Source organism: Mastigoproctus giganteus, chromosome 1 (genome assembly GCF_048544385.1).
Source record: "Mastigoproctus giganteus isolate SK-2022 chromosome 1, ASM4854438v1, whole genome shotgun sequence".
NCBI lineage: Eukaryota > Metazoa > Arthropoda > Arachnida > Uropygi > Thelyphonidae > Mastigoproctus > Mastigoproctus giganteus.
Window position 1 is genome coordinate 246,417,779 of NC_143575.1, and position 19,782 is coordinate 246,437,560.

Here is a 19,782-nt window from a genome sequence, read left to right on the forward strand (position 1 = left end):
TCATAGGCTTCCATGTCACCCATTAATTTGTATGTATTCCATGCATTTTTCTTCTCTGCCACATGTCTCATTAGGTTCATCTGACAACCATTTAGGCCTAAACCTTGAACAATATTTCTTAGTTGGTATGTAAAGCCTGGTAGCTTCCAAGATTAGTTCCTTGAATGCTTCCCATTTTGAGTTTGCTGTTGGTAACATGATCAGTTGGTCCCACTGTATAGAATTTAAATACTGACACAGACCATCATAGTTGCCTTTACGAAAACAAAAACCCTTCCCTTTACCTCTAATGGTAGTTACCTCCTTGAGTAAATCCCACTTCAACACACTGTGATCACTGCCACCTAGTGGTTCATTTATCTGCAGATTCTTAATGCATGAAGAATCACTACTGATAATCAGATCAAGAGTATTGCTCCCTCTTGTTGCAGCACGAACATGCTGATGTAGAAAACAATCATCCAATAAATCCACAAAAGCCTTGCTAGTGTGTGAGTGACCAACCCACAAATTCCAGTCAATATCTGGGAAATTAAAATCCCCCATTTTAATTTCCCAGATAATTTTAATTTTCCAGTCAATATCTGGGAAATTAAAATCCCCCCTATACTTATGTCACACCGAACTGACTCGACACTGCCCTGTCCATCGATGTCGACTGGCTTCACTTCCTTGGATTTTATCTGTTTCTTAACTAATAGCATAACCCCTCCTCCCCTCCCCTCCTGTCTGTCTATTCTTTCTATACACATTGTATTCCCCAAATTCCAGTTCCGCATTCCTTATATCTGTGTGACACCACGTCTCTGATATCCCAACAATATCTGCCTTTGATGTTTTGAGCAATACCTCAAATTCATCAAATTTATTTACCAAACTCCTAGCATTGGTGTACACGCATGTATACATGCACCTGTTTCTATTTCTAGCTACCCTAACACAACCCATGTGTTTACTTGTACCGCAATGACTCCCAGCAGTCTCTGAAATATCCTGCATCTTGTTTTTCAGGCCTCTGCTCATTTCAATTGAAGCAGTGCAAGAATCACTTCCACCTCTGCCAGTGGCTACTTTTAATTTATTAGTCCTTGTATCCCCCCCCCCAACTAGCAGTTTTCCTAACATTGCCTCGACAGCATCAGCAAACAAAATCTCTTGCACCCTTTCTATTTAAGTGTATCCCATCCCTGTAGAAGCAATCTCTCCTGTTAACAAGTACAGTCCAGGCTGAAAAAAATTCTACCCCTTGAGCCTTGCACAATCCCCCCCAGGGCTGAACTGATCGACAAGGCTCTCATCATATACTCCCTCCTATCGTGTCTGGGCAGAATTGCAGACACTTTCAAATTCAACCCTAATTCACGGGTTTTTTTCATCAGTGACCTGTACTTGCTAAGTAATTCCGCCGGAATTCTACTCTTAATATCATTGGGGTACAAATAAACACATAGGTTGTGTTAGGGTAGCTAAGAAAAAGAACAGGTACATATATACTTGCGTGTACACCAATGCTAGGAGTTTAGTAAATAAATTTGATGAATTTGAGGTATTGCTCAAAACATCAAAGGCAGATATTGTGGGGATTTCAGAGACGTTGTGTCACACAGATATAAGGAATGCAGAACTGGAATTTGGGGAGTACAATGTCTACAGAAAGGATAGACAGGATAGGAAGGGAGGAGGGCTTATGCCCTCCTCCCTTCTTATCCTGTCTATCCTTTCTGTATATGTTAAGAAATACGTAAAATCCAAGGAAGTGAAGCCAGTCGACATTGCTGGACAGTGCAGTGTCGAGTCAGTTTGGTGTGACATAAGCATTGGGAGATCAAAATTGAGAGTAGGAGTGTGCTATAGGCCTAATGACTCTGATGAGTATAATAAGAAACTGTACAGGGAAATAGAGTGGGCCAGTAAATCAGAGAGTCTTATAATGGGGGATTTTAATTTCCCAGATATTGACTGGAAGTGGGGGCTGGTCACTCACACACTAGCAAGGCTTTTGTGGATTTATTGGATGATTGTTTTCTACATCAGCATGTTCGGGAGGCAACTAGAGGGAGTAATACTCTTGATTTGATTATCAGTAGTGATTCTTCATGCATTAAGAATCTGCAGGTAAATGAACCGCTAGGTGGCAGTGATCACAGTGTGCTGGAGTGGGATTTACCCAAAGAGGTAACTACCATTAGGGGTAAAGGGAAGTGGTATTGCTTTCGTAAAGGCGACTACAATGGACTGAGACAGTATTTAAATTCTATACAGTGGGACCTACTGATAATGTTACCAACAGCAAATTCAAAATGGGAAGCATTCAAAGAACTTATCTTGGAAGCTTTTAGGCTTTACATACCAACTAAGAAATATCATTCAAGGTTTAGGCCTAAGTGGATGTCAGATGAATTAATGAGACATATGGCAGAGAAGAAAAATGCATGGGATATATACAAATTAACATGTGACACAGAAGCCTATGATAGATACAAGTTGATCTGTAACCAAGTTACAAAGGAAGTTAGGCAGACGAAGGCAGATTATGAGAAATCTTTGGCAAGGGATGCAAAGAATAACAGCAAAGAATTCTTTACTTATGTAAACTCTAGAAGGAAGTGGATGAATCAGATTGGTCCACTTGATATCGATGGGTCAACTGTTGATGATCCTGCTCAGGTAGCTAACAAACTAAATGAATATTTTGCATCGACATTCACACACGAGGAGTTATTCATCGAGGGGAATGCCAGAGGTGTATTCAAATCTGGCAGTAAGCTAGAGAATCTTGTAATAAATGAGAGTAAAGTGGAGGAGAATTTGTTGAAGATAAATAGAAGAGAGGCACTTGGGGTGGATGGGATCTATCCAGTTATATTAAAGAAGGCAGCAAAGGAAGTAAGCAAACCCTTAGCCATTATTATGAGAGCTTCCTTGGACTCAGGGGAAGTACCCATGGACTGGAGATGTGCAAATGTGACCCCAATTCACAAAGGAGGATCAAAGGGTGACACAAGTAATTATAGACCTGTTAGTTTAACTTCTGTTCCTGGAAAATTAATGGAGGCACTGGTTAAAGAAGCACTGCAGGATCATCTAGACAAGACGTCAGTTATAGCTCAGACACAGCATGGTTTTGTTAAGGGGAAGTCTTGCCTGACCAATTTGATTGGATACTATGATGCAGTCACAAAAGAACTGGATGCAGGGAATAACTTTGATATTATATACTTGGATCTTAGAAAGGCTTTTGATACTGTTGCACATGGAATACTGCTGCACAAATTGGAGCAGTGTGGCATTGGAGGCAAATTGCTGCTATGGATAAAGGGGTGGTTGAGGCGGAGAAGTCAGAGAGTGGTAATCAATGGACACTGCTCATCGTGGACTAATGTTATTAGTGGAGTCCCTCAGGGTTCAGTATTGGGTCCATTATTGTTTTCTGTATTTATAAATGATATTGATGATGGTATATCAAGCGCAATGTCCAAGTTTGCAGACGATACAAAGGTTGGCAGGGTTGTCAAGGAGACTACTGACACTATACTATTGCAACAGGATCTCGAAAGGTTGAGCAGATGGGCTGAGAGGTGGCAAATGAAGTTTAACATTGAAAAATGTAAAGTACTACATATGGGAAACAGCAACCCCAGAGCAACGTATCAACTCTGTGGTACTACACTGACAGTGGTAGAGAATGAAAGGGACCTGGGGCTGGTTGTGCAGGCAGATATGAAGTTTTCTGAGTAGTGTAGACGGGCTGTAAGAGTAGCTCATGGTGTATTGTCGATGATATATAGGAATTTTTCTAGCAGGTATAAGGAGGTTATTATTCCCTTGTATAACGCAACGGTCAGGCCACACCTAGTGTACTGTTTACAGGTCTGGAGGCCTTATTTCAAGAAAGAGGTAGAGATGCTGGAACGAGTACAGAGAAGGGCAACAAGATTGGTGAATGGAACAAAGGGGTGTATTTACGAAGAAAGGCCTAAGTTTTGCAAATTACAGTGTCTGGAGACTAGGCACCAGCGAGGTGATCTGATAGAGGTGTATAAAGCCTTGAATGGTTTGAGCATGCTCAATGCTGATGGGATTCTTCCTCTTGCTCAGAATAATCACCTGAGAGGGCATAAATTCAAATTGAGAAAAGACAGATGTAGGATAGACGTGAGGAAATTTGCCTTTAGCCAGCGAGTGGTTGGTTGGTGGAATAGACTTCCATCCCTTGTCGTGGAAGTTGATAGCCTAAATAAGTTTAAGGATCAGCTGGACAGGTATTTCGAACGAACAGAGGGGTGAAGTGGAAGTGGTTATTTTTTTATTTATTTATTTTATTTATTTTTTTTTTTTGGCTGATGCTGCATAAGCTTGCTTTCTTGCATCAAATACCTCTACTAATGCTATCTATACATTATTGGCCAGTTTATAAGATAAGCCAACCTAATAGTGAGCAGAACAGCCTTTAGCTTTCATAACAGTCTCAAATTGCCAGGGCATGGACTCCATGAGGTTCTGAAAGTTTTCTGTAAAAACATTGGCTTATGAAGACAATCACATCTTGCATTTGCCTCAGATTGGGTAGCAATGGATGTCCAATGTGAACAGTTAGTTCCACCTCACCTCACAGATGCTCAATCAGGTTGAAATCCAGTGGGTGACTGAATAGACGAACAAAGTATGATAAAGTCGTCCTCGTTCACTAATATCGAGGAGTTAATGTGTACAAAAACATTCTCCAACACCATCGCACTTCTACCACCAGCCTGCAATGATAACACTTGGAATGAAGGATCTACTGATATGCTACCATAGTCATACTTAGTTCTGTTGTTGGAATAGAAAAAATGTAACTGGGATTCATGCACAAAATGAACTTTTTCCCGACCTCAAATATTCAGTGTCAGTTTCTTGTGCCCACTATACCCATAGTTGCTTGTTTTTAGCTGACAACAGTGAAACCCAGTAAGGCTGTCTGTTACTAATAGTACTCTATCTGTTGCAGTTTACAATGCATTGGGCTTTTCAAATACCTTCACCACACCCGTTGTACTGCACCATCATCTGCTACTGTGACTTTTCTGTTTGACTATATGATTCTTTTAACCCTCTGTCAGCATCTCACATCAGTAAGCTGTGTCTGGCCCACTGGATATTTTCTAGATATTAGACCATTCATCTGAATGATTGTGACTTCTCACATCAAAAAGCTGTGTCTGGCCACAGAACTGCCTCTGGATGGATATTTTCTAGCTATTAGACAATTCTTGGCACACTCTAAACACTGTTGTGCATGAGCACCCCAGCAGGGTCGTGGTGGTGCTCATGGTAGAGTCATGGGATCATGTGTTATACGATTGTAATTTGTATGATGAGTTCAGATGTGAGCTGATACATTTGGTGGCTAATTCATACATCTTGCTACCTGCTTTATTTTATGAGAAGATAATCAGATTCCAAGGGATAAAGTGTGTATGCATGAATATATATGATCCCTGCTTTATATAGCCTGGAACAACACGTGGCACTGTCTTTGATGGGGCAGTTGGTTTCTTGAATGATGTGGATGTACTTAATAAACTGGCCACTTAGTGTATATGGTATAAAGCCATATAGACAATTGTGTACAGCTGTACTAGAATGTCAAAATAGTTTTTGAGTCCAACAAATTGAATGATTGTAACTATTTGTAACGATATGAGATATTTCAATTAGATTGTAAAAATTAATGTTTATATTAGCTCTCAATAAAATTTATGAAAAACACGTTTTACAGATTATTTTAACATTCATCAGTTGATTAATAGTGTTACTCCTTCTGTGTCATCAGCTTAGTCTTGTTAGATATTAATTGTTATTTCAATTGCTATTCTTTGAAACATTGTTAAAATAATCCATTAATCTTGACTCTGTCATTAAATAGCAATAGGCGTTAGAGACAGTAATTAGGGATTTCCAAATCCCTTGCCAGGCTACACACCAACCGTGATGTTCAGAGTATCGGAGCAAAGGTAACCCTAGACCTCCACTATACAAGAATCCCAGATCCAGGATAAAACCTGGCACCAGCAGCATAGTCTGATGATTGGTAACAATAAAATCCTGAACCAGCCTGCATATGAACCCTGATGTTCAGAGTATGGGAGCAAAGGTCAGCCCTGGCTTCTACTATACAAGAACCCGCGGATCCAGGATAAAAACATGACACTATCCTATTGGTTAATGGAGTTAATCCTTCTACCATAAATTAACTGCTGGCAGCCTTTATGCACATAAAGTTTCTGACAGCATCGGCAAGAGGAGGCTGTCAGCAGGTATGAATTTAATCTCTTTGTATTACCTTAAATTTCCTGTTTTCTACTGTAACAGCAATTCGAAACTTACTCGTAAGTTACAAATTACGAAACTTAGACTCGTAATTTGCAAATTCTAATATTGGTAATTGCAATTGTATTATTGGTAATTGTAACTGTAATGTTCTAAAATATTCACATTTGTAGCCATTTTTGTTCTCCCCACAGCATGATCTGATGATGGGTATCGATAAGATACCCGAAACGCCACCTTATTAAACTATATTATAATTATTAATAATATAGTTGTATATTATAATATAAAACTATAAGTTTTATATTATAATAATGTAGTTTATTAAGCAAACAGCCTAATAATTTTAGGAGCCTAAAACAGCCTCCTAAAATTTTAAGACATCAGTGCTTACTTACTTCAATATTCACGAGTATTTTCTTTTTTATTCCAGTGACCCCATAAAAATCATGTCAAAGTTGATGTTGAAAAAAAGAAAAGTTGATGCCGAGTGTCATGTTTTTAATGAGCGGTGGCCAATTAATTACTTTTTTTTTGCACCGTTCAATGATACTTGCACATGTGTTATTTGCAGTGAAGCCTTGTCGGTGTTCAAGGAATATAATGTGAAACATTACTACACCACAAAAGATGCCTCAAATTATGATAAATTTCAGGGATCTTTGAGTCAGAAAAAGCTCCAAGAACAAACCCAAACCTTTCAAAGTCAACAACAGAAGATTAGAACTTTTACTCATCAAAATTTATCTGCAGTTAGAGATAGTTTTTGCACCTCCTAAATCATTGATTGCCAAAGAAGGAAGGGCCTTCACAGATGGAGAATTTGTAAGATGAATTTGTTTGGAAATTGCAGAAGAAATATGTCCTGAAAAAAGTAAAGAATTTTGCATCTGTAATTTATCTTCATCACCTGTAATGAGAAGAATTGATGATTCAGGAGATGATGTTCAAAATCAACTCATAGAAAAAGTTCATGAATTCACACATTTTTCAATAATAATTGATGAGAGTGAAGATATAAGCCCTTCACAGTTCAATTACTAATTTATATCCGAGGGGGTGAATCCATAGCTAGGTGGGCAGGAGCAGCAGTGCATAGCACACACACACTTCTTGATTAGACCGGGGTTTGAGCCCTTGACCACCAAATACGGAGGATGGGGAAAGGTCAAGGAATGACCACCGCCATATCCCTGGAGCAATATGGCCTTAGTTGCTGATGCTCCTAAAAACCAAATAGGAAACAAACAAACATATCCGAGGTGTAAATCAAAATTTTGCAGTAACAGAAGAGCTAAGTTCATTAAAAAGCTTGAATGATACAAAATAACAGGTGAAAATATATTTTTGAGTGTGTCAGAAGCAATCGATGGCCTCAAATTGAATTGGGATTTGCTATCAATGGTTACGACGGATGGTGTAAAAATATGGTTGGTACTAAAATTGGGTTCATGGATCAGCTTCCTAAATATCTTGAAATATTAAAAAACCAATGCAATTTCATTGTATAATTCACCAGCAGACTTTTGTGCAGAAAATTTTTGGGCATAGATTCAGTCATGTCAACTGTATTATCAACAGTAAATTTTATTTGCATGACTGGTCTGAATCATCGGCAATTCAAAAATCTTCTTGAAACTATTGAAGTTGAATACAGTGATCTGTTTGTTGAAACACATTGAAGTACAATTGTTGAGTCGCGGTAACATGTTGAAGTGATTTTTTGAACTTAGGAATGAAACAGATCTATTTGTGAATGAAAAATTTAAACCTATTCCTGAACTATCAGATCTCAAAATGGTTGTGGAACCTTGCCTTTTTAACAGATATATGTGAACAAAAAATTAGAGAAAAATCTGAATCAGTTATGCAGAGTTAGTAAGGATTTTGGACTAAAGATGAATACAGCCAAAACAAAAGTAAAAGTATGCCACAGAAAGGGACATAATGATTGAAGGAGCAGTAATTTAAAAGGCGGAGTCATACTTATCCTGCACAAGTCATTATCTGTAATAATGATAAATGGCTGGAAGTCAAGAGAAGAATAAATTTTGGATGGATAGCATTCAGGAAATATAGTCACATACTGAGGAGCAATATTCCAATTTGTCTGAAATGTAAAATAATGAATCAATGTATACTCCCCACCATGACTTATGGAAGTGAAACTTGGGCACTCACCAAAAGAATGGAAGAAAAGCTGAGAACTACACAGTGAAGAATGGAACAAATTATATTGGGGATCAGACTGTTAGATAAGAAGAGAAGCACATGGTTTAGGCAACAAACTCAAGTAAAGGTCATTCTTATCAAAACTAAAGAACTAAAATGATCTTGGGCAGGACACATAGCTCGAAGACATGAGGACAGATGGATTAAGAAAATAACAAAATGGTACCAAAGAGGAGCTAGAAGCAAACCTGGAAGACAACGACAGAGATGGGCAGATGAAATTCGTGAGTTTGTGGGTAGTATGGCCATTGCACAAAACAGAAGGAACTGGAAAGTTGCTGGAAAGGCCTTCATCCTACAGTAGATTAAAAATGATTGATGATGATGTGAACACCTGAATTTTCTTAATATGAAACAACAAGGACAAGACAAACTTGTTAAATGAATTGTATTATAATGTCAAAGCATTTGAAACAAAACTGGAGTTATTAAAAGTCTACTTCAGAATAATTTTCACATTTTTCTTGTTGCAATAATTTATCTAAAAATATGCTTAGTTGTAATTTTTCCACTGAAATTTTTTTTCAAAATGTTAGTTTGTTGTGGGAAATTTTGCAGATAGATTTTCTGATTTTAAAAATAATTCAAAGGTGTTTGAACTTTACAAAATCCATTTGACATACCCATAAGATGTTGATGAGAATTTACAATTAGAGTTGGTAGATCTTCAGTCTAATGATGCACTGAAGACAATACAATCGGACCTCTCTTTAACGAACTTCCATATAGCGAAATTTTTTGATTTCCCCTTGGTCATTACATTGAAAGTAGTTTCCATATAATGAACTAATTTCGAGAGAACTCAGTTGTGAACAATGCGTACCCAGGTACGCATTGTTCACACCTCTGGCCTTTAGGCAATAGAGCTGACACTGTAGGAGACACAAATTAAGAGCTAAGAGGATTAAGAATTAATTCCTTTAGCTTTAATAGCTAAAGGCGTTAATTCCATGAATTAAGAGCTAAAACACATTTTACAATTTAATGGTGCCTGTAAAACCTGCAGGAGGAAACTGGCCAACCATGGCATGGGATAGAAAAAGATGGAAGGTTTTGGGAGAGGCCTTTGCACAGCAGAAGGTCATCAATGGCTAAAAAGAAGTAAAACCTATACAACTTATACATTACTATAACTACATTACTCCTGCTGGTCAGCTGTCCACAGCAATGGCTGTGGACAGCTGACCAAAAAACATGCAAAGATTAAGGCATATTCCCGATGTGGGAATTGCCTCTGGTCAACCTATTTTCTACCCTGAAGAATCCTATTAGAGAATTAGGAGAGAGAGATTTTCCTTTATCTCAGAAATTCATCTGTTGTTTCGAAGAAATGAATCATACATCATACACACTTTCACTAAATTTCACCTGTCTCAGTTTACATGATGACCACTTGTAGCTATCTTTACATGATGACCACTTGTAGAAATTAGTACTGGTCCCTAATTTCAACTTTGTTTTAACTGCTGTGCAAGGTGCAAGTAACCTTACAGTGTCTAAGAGGAAATCCTTGAGTGTAGTGTGAAATAGTTGAAGAAAATTAGTGTTAAAAAAAGAAATCGCTTTAAATTTTGTTATCCCCTGCCAGTAGTGTAACAACCATTCTGAAAAACCTTGCTTTCGATTTTCAAACTGTTTGAGGAAACGGGACCCAATCAGAAGCGTGCAAAATTATGCCTTCGGGAAGATGTAGACGGAGCAGTTTTTAAGTGGGTGAAGTTGATTCAAGACCAAAACATGGCAATATCAGGGCTATTAATAAAAGAAAAGGCTATGATACATGCATCTTTTCTGGGGCACAAAACAATCGAAGAAAACCATAACCATTGGAAAGAAACAGTTTTGAAAAAATTTTATTAGAGGATTGCGAGTCCAAAGACATTGAATGTTTACTGAACAAGACACTGATTTTTAAAGGTGATAAATGTGTAGGTTAAGAAAAATATATACATACAATGATAACCCAGTTTAATATAATATAATAAAATATATAATAAGTAGCAGTAGCTTTCAGTCAGCTACTGCTACTTATTATATATTTTATTATATTATATTAAACTGGGTTATCATTGTATGCATATATTTTTCTTAACCATGGACCCCAGTACACCAGGCCCATTCATTACAATGTGTAGGTGGTAAAAATAGTAAGGAGAGAATTACACTCTCGTTGCAAATATGGCTGGTAATGAAAAATTGAAGCTTTTGGTAATAGGCAAAAAGTAAACAACCCCTATGTTTCAAACGAGTAAAGTTATTAGTGTTGGACTACAACTACAACAAAAAATCTTGAAAGACAAGCGAAATTTTTGAGCAGTGGATTTTACATTTCAATAGAAAGATGACCAAAGAAAACAGAAAAATCACGTTGAGTGTCAACAACTACTCTGCCTACCTTCACTCGAAAATTTTGAAACTTACAAGTGTGAAGCTTGTTTTCTTCCTTCTGAATAATCATCCATCTTAACTGCAGCCGCTGCCAGATTTACATATAAGCTAAACAAGCTACAGCTTAGGGCTTCACTCCATCTTAAAAAATCCTTTTTTAATATTGTCACAGTGAGAACAGTAAGGGAGAAGGGCCTCATACATGTATAGCTTATGGTCATGACAAGTTTAAATCTGGCCATGACTGCAGCCAATGGAAAATCATCAAGAAGGCATCATCAAGAATTTGAAAATGCACTACCGAGGGTACATACTGAAAAAATTATACTGAGAATAGAAACCAACCAACCTATAGATTCTGTTTTAGATTTGTGGATGCGCATATGCGAGTTGGCAAAAGTGTGGAGTCAAGAGGTGACAGAAACAACGATTAAGAATTGTTTTGCAAAAGCAGGTTTTGCTAAAATGCTAATTAACAGAGATGAGAGGGATGAACTACTAGAAGACATTGAGCAACCTTGGGAAGAGTTTCAAGCGAGGTTTGATCAGTGGAGAAATTGTTCTTGACAAATTTTTAGCTGATAATGATGTCATAGTAGCTGAATATCCCAGTGACTCCAACATTTTGGAGTGTATTTAAAGAACTGGTGACAATATCAACAATGAGTTGGATGAAAATGAGGGTAACATTAAACCTTTCAAACAAGAAACGCTGGCAGCATTTGAAAGGTCTTCAGTGGGAAGAAAATGTAACAGAAAATATATCTCAGTGATTAAAGTTTAAACAAATTCGATCATTTTTATGAATGGTTTACAATAGAATCCAGTGTACAACAAAAAATAACCAAATATTTTACTACATAATTCTTAAAAGTGTACTAATATATTTTGGGCATCATGTACGTATTAATAAATTGTTTTAAAATGTTAAAAAATGTAACCTTCCCACTTCTTTCTGATTTATTTCCCATCTTTTACTATATTTGTGAATTTACAGTATTTTTCATTGTTGAAAAGGTCATATTTCTTTATAACGAAATTTCTTTTTATACAGAGGTCCGATTGTATTTAAAAATGAAAATGTAATTCAATTTTATTCAACATTACCTGAGTCAGATTATCGAAAAATTAAAAATTTTGCAAGAAAGATTAGATAAATTTTCGGAAATACACATATATGTGAGCAGACCTTTTCAAAAATGAAATATGTAAAATCAAAAATACGATCACGTCTAACTGACCCACATTTACATGACTTTTTAAGAATTGGAAATAGTACTTTAAAACCCGATATTACGAAACTTAGTCGCACTCTACAACCACATTCATTGCATTAATTGTAATTTTGTTGTATTACTAACTGTATTTTTGTGATTAATACAATAAATAAGTAATAATTTTGTTCTATTACTAACTGTACTTTTGTAATTAGTACAATAAATAAGTAATAATTATAATTTGATATAAACAAATTGGTATATTTTATATTACATATCCATTGATTTATTTTTGAATCTGTAGATATAGGTAGGTATAAAATTTGTTTCTCTGCATAACTTTTATGTTATGCAGAGAATTTAGGAATTTAGTGATTAGGAATATTCCAAATATTCCCAAAATTCATATGTGGCCCACTGCTCTAAAAGTTTGGGGACCCCTGATATATAGGAATTTTGCCAGCAGAGACAAGGAGGTGATTATCCCTTTGTACAAGGCAATGGTCAGGCCACACCTTGAGTACTGTGTACAAATCTGGAGACCTCATTTTAGGAAAGATGTAGAGTTTCTAGAACGAGTACAAAGAAAGGAAACAAGATTGGTGAGAGGAACAAAGGGGTGCTGATACCAAGAAATAACAACAGGGGGTGCTGATACCAAGAAATAACAACAGGGGTGCTCTTACCAAAAAAGGCTTAAGTTCTGCAAGTTGCAGCATCTGGAGACTAGGCAGATGCGAGGTGATCTGATTGAGGTGTATAAGGCCTTGAATGGTTGGAGCAGGCTCATTGCTGCCTCAACTAATGCTAATCTCTTAGTTGTCAATCAAGAGAATTGAAAATATCAGAATGAACTGTATGTCATACATTGCATATCAATTTAAAGTTACACTGATATAAAATGCAAATGGTTCAACAATTACTTGTTTGTGATTTAGATACTTGTCTGATTTCTGCAACCTATTCCTACAGAAGGCAAATGATCACCCTGATTTAGTCAATCATTTAATCATGAGTTTTTCAAATTTCATTTGAATGGGTGTGTAAATAAATGAAATATTAGATATTGAGCAACCACAAATTCACATCATCTTCACGAACAACCAATTTTACAAACAGAAAGTTACAATTTGGTATGAAGTGTCTGCTTCTGGTCCATACTTTTATGAAAATAGTAATGGTTCAGATGTCACAGTAACTTCAGTTCTGTATGTAAACATGCTGCAAGAATTGTAAGAGAGGATCCTCGCCAAAAAAGGAGTCAACTTACAAAATTCAACAGGATGGTGCTATGGCAATATCACAAGACTTTCCATAGACACATTAAAGGAAATATTTCCAAATCATGTTATGTCCTGATTTGGTAAGACTTATGTAAGATATCCATGGACACTTGAAGCAAGAGTTTCATGATCAAATTAAAAGAACACCACCAGAAACATTATACAAAGATAATGTAAGAATAAGAGTAGAAGACTGTGTTCATAATATGGCAGAAATTTAAGGGATATCGTTTTGAAATGCTGAAGAATGTAACATAATGCTTTGATGTACAAGGACTGGTATGAAAATAATGCCTCATATTTTTTGCTTTCAAATGTGGCCCCACAGATCATTTTCCATTTCACTGAGTGGTCACTAGAGGCCTCTCTAGTTTCACCATAATGAGTGGTACTGTGATCAGTCTCATGAATGCAGCACACAGATAGTTCAAAATGGTGGATGTTACAGATTATTAGCCAAAAAATAAATAAATAAAAATAAAAAAATAATAAAATAAAATAACAAAAAATATATAAAATAAAATAATAAGAATAAAAACAAATTAATAATAATAATAAGAAGAAGAAGAAGAAAATGTTAAAAAATAATAATAATAAAAACGAATAAGAGGAAAGGAAATGGACAACCTATGTATTTCCCTCCTCCCTTAGGTAATTATCCAGCTGACCTTTGAATTTCTCCAGACTATTAGCCTCTACCACCCATGTAGGTAACTTATTCCCATGATTTATAACTCGCTGGCTACAATAAAACTTCCTGCAATCCAGTCTAAACACTCCCCCCCCCGTTACTTGAAATTATGGCCCCTAGTTCTAGAATCATTTATAACCATGAAATTTTTGTCATTGATTTTGCTTATGTCTCTCAGAGCCTTGAATCATACACCTCAATCAAGTCCTCTAAGATGCCTAGTTTCCAAGCTCTAAAACCCATATATTCGGTCTTTCCTCATGTGGATGACCTTTTGCTGACCTCACCAGGTGAATTACCCGTCTTTGGACCCTTTCAAGAAGAACAATGTCTTTCTTTAGCTGAGATATACGTATCAAGCAAAGAGTAGTGATTGAATTTCTTACCAAGGAAAAGTGCCGCGTATCGAAATCCACACATGTCTCAAAAATGTTTATGGTAACAATACTGTAGATGTTAGTACAGTTAGATGTTGGGTAAGTCACTTTAAGAGTGGAGAAAGTGATGGTGGACGGTGTTTTTGTCAAGCGGTTCCTGTGATTCCCCACAAATCCGTGTTGAGTACTCTCTGAAGTATGCACAACATTGCAAGGCCAGTCAGTGTTGGTTATGTGTGAATAGTGTGTCGTTTGACTGGCCTCTTAGTTACTGGGAGGCTCGATAACCATGGAAGGAGCCTTTCAGCATCCGTCACCAACACGAGGAGCTGGGCCAGAAAGGTAGAAGGAACGCCTGATGGGCTCTCTCCCAACTTGCAAAGCAAGAGAGGAGAGAGAGAGGTCAAGTTAGAGGAAAGTGATATTGTTGACAAGCTCTGAAGCAGCTGGGTCAATGTGCTGATCAAAGAAGACTGCCACATCACAACACACAAATTATGTGATGACATAGGTATAGGGAAACCTACTGTGATAACCATCATAGAGGAACTAGGCTACAACAAGTTTTGCTATGAGAGGGAAGGAAGGTTTCGTGCACAGTCACAGGTGTTTCACGTATAGTCACAGATGAAGAAACCTGGTTCCACAATTATAACCCTAAAACAAAGAGACAGTCATTGGAGTGGCACCATCAAAATTCACAACACAAAAAGAAGTTCAAAAGACAGCCTTCTGTCAGTAAACTCTTGGTGACGGTATTTTGGGACAAAGATGGGGTCTTTCTTGTGGACTTCTTGGAGCATGGCACCTTCCTCCGAGGTGCCATGGAAATCCTTGGCAAAAGATGCTAAGAAAAACAGCAAGGATTTCTTTACTTATATAAACTCTGAGAGGAAGGGGGATGAATCTGATTGGTCCACTTGACATCAATGGTTCGACTGTTGATGATCCTGCTCAGATAGCAAACAAACTGAATGAGTATTTTGCATCTACATTCACACATGAGGAATCATTAAGGTTTGAAAATGGCAGAAGGTTATCAAATTGTAGCAGGATACTTAATGATTTTGTAATAACTGAGAGCAAAGTGGAGGAGAAATTGTTCAAGTTAAACATAAGAAAAGCACCTGGGGTGGATGGGATCTATCCAGTTATATTAAAGGAGGTGGCAAAGCAACTAAGCAAACCCTTAACCATAATTATGAGAGCATCCTTGGACTCAGGGGAGGTTCCCACAGACTGGAGTTGTGCAAATGTATCCCCAATTCACAAAGGGGATCAAAGGGTGACACGAGTAATTACAGACCAGTTAGTTTAACTTCTGTTCCGGGTAAAATAATGGAGTCACTGGTTAAAGATGCATTGCAGGATCATCTAGACAAGACTGCAGCAATAATTCAGACACAGCATGGGTTTGTTAAGGGAAAGTTTTGTCTGACAAATCTGATAAGATATTATGATGTGGTTACAAAGGAATTGGATGCAAAAAATAATTTTGATATCATATATTTGGATTTCAGGAAAGCTTTTGACACTGTTGCGCATGAAAGACTATTGTACAAATTGGAGCAGAATGGTATTAAGGGTAAGTTGCTACAATGGATAAAAGGATGGTTAAGTGGGAGAAGACAGAGGGTGGTAATCAATGGGTGCTGCTCTTCATGGAATAATGTTATTAGTGGAGTCCCACAGGGTTCGGTGTTGGGTCCACTGTTGTTTTGTATATTTATCAATGATATTGATGAAGGTATATCAGGCTTAATGTTGAAGTTTGCAGATGATACAAAGGTTGGCAGGGTTGTTAATGACAGTAATGGCAGTGTGCTACTGCAACAGGATCTAGATAATTTGGGCAGATGGGCTAAGAAGCTAAGAAGATCCTGCCTTGACAAATGCAAAGTACTGCATATGGGTAGAAGTAACTCCAGAGAAATGTACCAACTGTGTGGTACTACACTTAAGGTGGTAGAAAATGAAAAAGACCTGGGAGTAATTGTGCAGGCAGATATGAAGTTTTCTGAGCAATGCAGACAGGCTGCCAGGGCAGGTCATGGGGTTTTGTCAATGATATATAGGAATTTTGCTAGCAGGGAAAAGGTGATTATCCCTCTGTATAAGGCAATGGTCAGGCCACGCCTTGAGTACTGCGTACAGGTCTGGAGGCCTCATTTTAGGAAGGTTGTAGATTTGCTTGAGCGTGTACAGAGAAGGGCAACAAGATTGGTGAGGTGAGGGGAATGAAGGGATCCTCTTACCAAGAGAGGCTTAAGTTCTGCAAATTGCAGTGGCTGGAGACTAGGCACCTGCGCGGTGATCTGATTGAGGTGTATAAGTCCTTGAATGGGTTGTTGAACATGCTGAATGGGATTCTTCCACTTGTTCAGATTACAAACCTAAGGGGGCATAAATTCAAATTAAAAAAGAACAGATGTAGAATAGATGTGCGGAAATTTGCCTTTAGCCAGTGGGTGGTTAATTGCCGGAACAAACTTCCATCTGTCGTTGTGGAAGTTGATAGGTTGAATAAATTTAAGGAGGAACTGGACAGGCATTTGGAGGGAATGGTGGTGTGCTTTTTTTTGGCTAATGCTGCATAAGCTCATACACTTGCTTTTTTGCATCACATGCCATTACTACTACTACTACTACTACTACTACAATCAGCTCAGATTGATATGTGGAAACATTTAAAAAGTTGAAAGCCTGCATCTGTGGAGTTCAACCAGACAAAAACCTTAATAAGGTTCTTCTCCACGACAACGCATAACTTTACACCAGTCAGTTCATGATGGAGGCCATTGCAAAACTGAGGTGCACTGTTCTTCCTCACTCCTCTCATAGCCCGGACCTTACACCTTCCAAACTGTCACCACTTTGGCCTACATACACCGTAGGGAAGGATGCACTCCGTGAAATCCATTTTGCAGATAGCAACCAGCTCAAGCACAGTGTTCACAAAGTCCTCCAGAGCAAGAGTAAGGTGTTTTACAGTATTGGAATACAGCACAGCATCTAACTCAGAGATAGTGGAAGTGCATAGAAAATGATGGTGACTTTATGAAAAAATAACAGTGTGTTTATTAATGATTGAGAATGAATTAATGTAAAAGGCATAGTTGTAAGAATTAAATTTTCTGAGGAAAAAAAATAGGAGGTATTACTTTTGTAATGCTCCTCGCAATAATAAACTGAAATAACAATTTCAGTCTTTTCCAATTTACACAGCAGTCATTTCATTTTTAAAATGGGTAGTTGTTTCTTTCCACCCATGTACTAGTGAAAACAATTTTTAATGATTACACCCATATTTTTTCACATTCTTCACATTATTTTTAATGTGCTCTTCTATCTCTAAATAAATATATATATATATATATATATATATTAATACCATTTCTATTGCATGTTCCTTAGTTGCTGCTCCAGATATTTTATCAATTTCTTCTGCATGTTGCTCTATTCTTATGCCATCAATATATTCTATTGTGAAATGCACTGAGTGTGGATCAAATTCTTTACCTAACAGAGTTTGTATCTGTTCCCAGTGACGTGAATACATGGTGGGATTTTTTAAGTTTACAATAACTGGAAGAAGTAGTTGACATTGTTCCATTCGAAACTTGAGAGAAGACAGTACTAACCACTTTTCATCCTGAGAAAAATAACAATAAAAAATTAACATAAAATGTTTAAAACAAACATTTTCAAAATTGAGTTGAATATATTATTAATAACTATTATTTCCGCTAGGATAATTTCATTACATGCCAAGCATGTTTACCATGAAATGCTTGATTACTATCTCATAGCAGTTATAGAAGTAACATAACACCAACTTCAAAAGACTAAAGGGCAAAGCTACCAAGTTTCATCCCAAAACATGTATAACATGCCTTTTTACAAATTCTGTAATTTTATCCTTTTTTTTTATCCATAACAAAGTTACCACATACGTAACAAAATGTGTCAGGTGTTTATTACACAGCGTCTTGTTAACATACTGCACCGCAGCACTTATAAATACAGAAATAAAAATTTTACTTGCTTTTTCTCTATGAACTAAAAGAGTATAACTTGTGTGCTTCCAGTTATATACTAATATCATCCTAAGTTGTGCATTCTCAAAACTTTTGGAAGGATCTCTGTAGTAAAATGAATAACCAGTGGGTGACAATTTTTTGGATCATAACAGAAAAATCAGCAGGGGCAGATATTCATGGTGTGTTAGGTGTGAAGTGTACACCCACAGAATCACAATGTAACCAATATTATATTTTTGTTATTGATAATAAAACCTTCCCTAAGATTTTCCTAAGACTTTGTGTGGTGTTTAAAATTACCATATTTGACGGCATATAAGACACCCTTTTTTTTCCAAAAAAAAAGGCCTTGAAAAATCACCCTGCATCCTATATGCGGAAGTGATTCCTACTTCATCGGTGTCAAGGCAAGTGGGCAGATTGTATTTCACTGTTTGATCAGAATATTTTCATTTCTGAAGGATAATGGGACACCCTAGGGTACTTTTGGAAATGCAGAGTTGTTTGGAATCAGTTCCAAGAAGTTTCGATAGCCAGGGAACACAGGAAAAGCCTTAGAAGGCGATGGAAGCTTCAAGATTCTTCTCCAGGTTCCTCAATAGTTTTCTGATCCTTTAAAAGGTGGCACGACCAGCAGGCCAGTTAGTTCTGTGCAGGCTTTCATAAAGTAAGATAGTGTACTTTAATTGTGTGTGAAGTGACTATAATCATGACAATGAATTGTATCATTGTGGGTGACTAAAATAAAATAAAGAACAGTGTTAACTGTACACCAGTTGTTTTTAATCAGAACCCCATTTTGTAACAATACTGTTTAATCTTGGTGTTTGTTTGACATTATTTTAAAGTATTTTACCCTCAAAAAATGGCTGCAAGAGAAAAGAGGTTGAGTTACACTATCGGATATAAACTAAACATAATAGATCACACTACAAAACATGGTAACAGAGCTGTGGAAAGGTTTTTTTTGGGCCACCGCCTACAGAAAAAAAAACATGATACATGTCTGGTGGAAGCAAGAAAAAGAACTTCAAGCTGCTAAAAAAAAGTAAACATAACCTTCATCGTCCCACCCCCACATTGGCCAGAACTTGAAGATGGAAAAAAGTGAGTAGTAGGTGAAAGGAATTTAGGAAGAAGTGTTTCTACCAAAATGATTATGCATAAGGCCAGCATATTAGCAGAAGGACAAGGAATTTTGAATTTTTCTGGAACAGAAGGTTGGTGTTACCGATTCATGCA

General features: G+C 37.0%; 1 protein-coding gene across 1 annotated transcript in view; it reads right to left on the bottom strand.

The window, feature by feature from the left end:
• kl-2 (dynein heavy chain 2, axonemal kl-2) overlaps positions 1 to 19,782 on the bottom strand; it is a 1,174,416-nt gene that overhangs the window by 755,222 nt on the left and 399,412 nt on the right. The window contains exon 25 of the mRNA XM_090369487.1: positions 17,892 to 18,152. Coding sequence (XP_090225613.1) covers positions 17,892 to 18,152 — 261 coding nt within the window. The remainder of the gene's footprint in view (positions 1 to 17,891; positions 18,153 to 19,782) is intronic.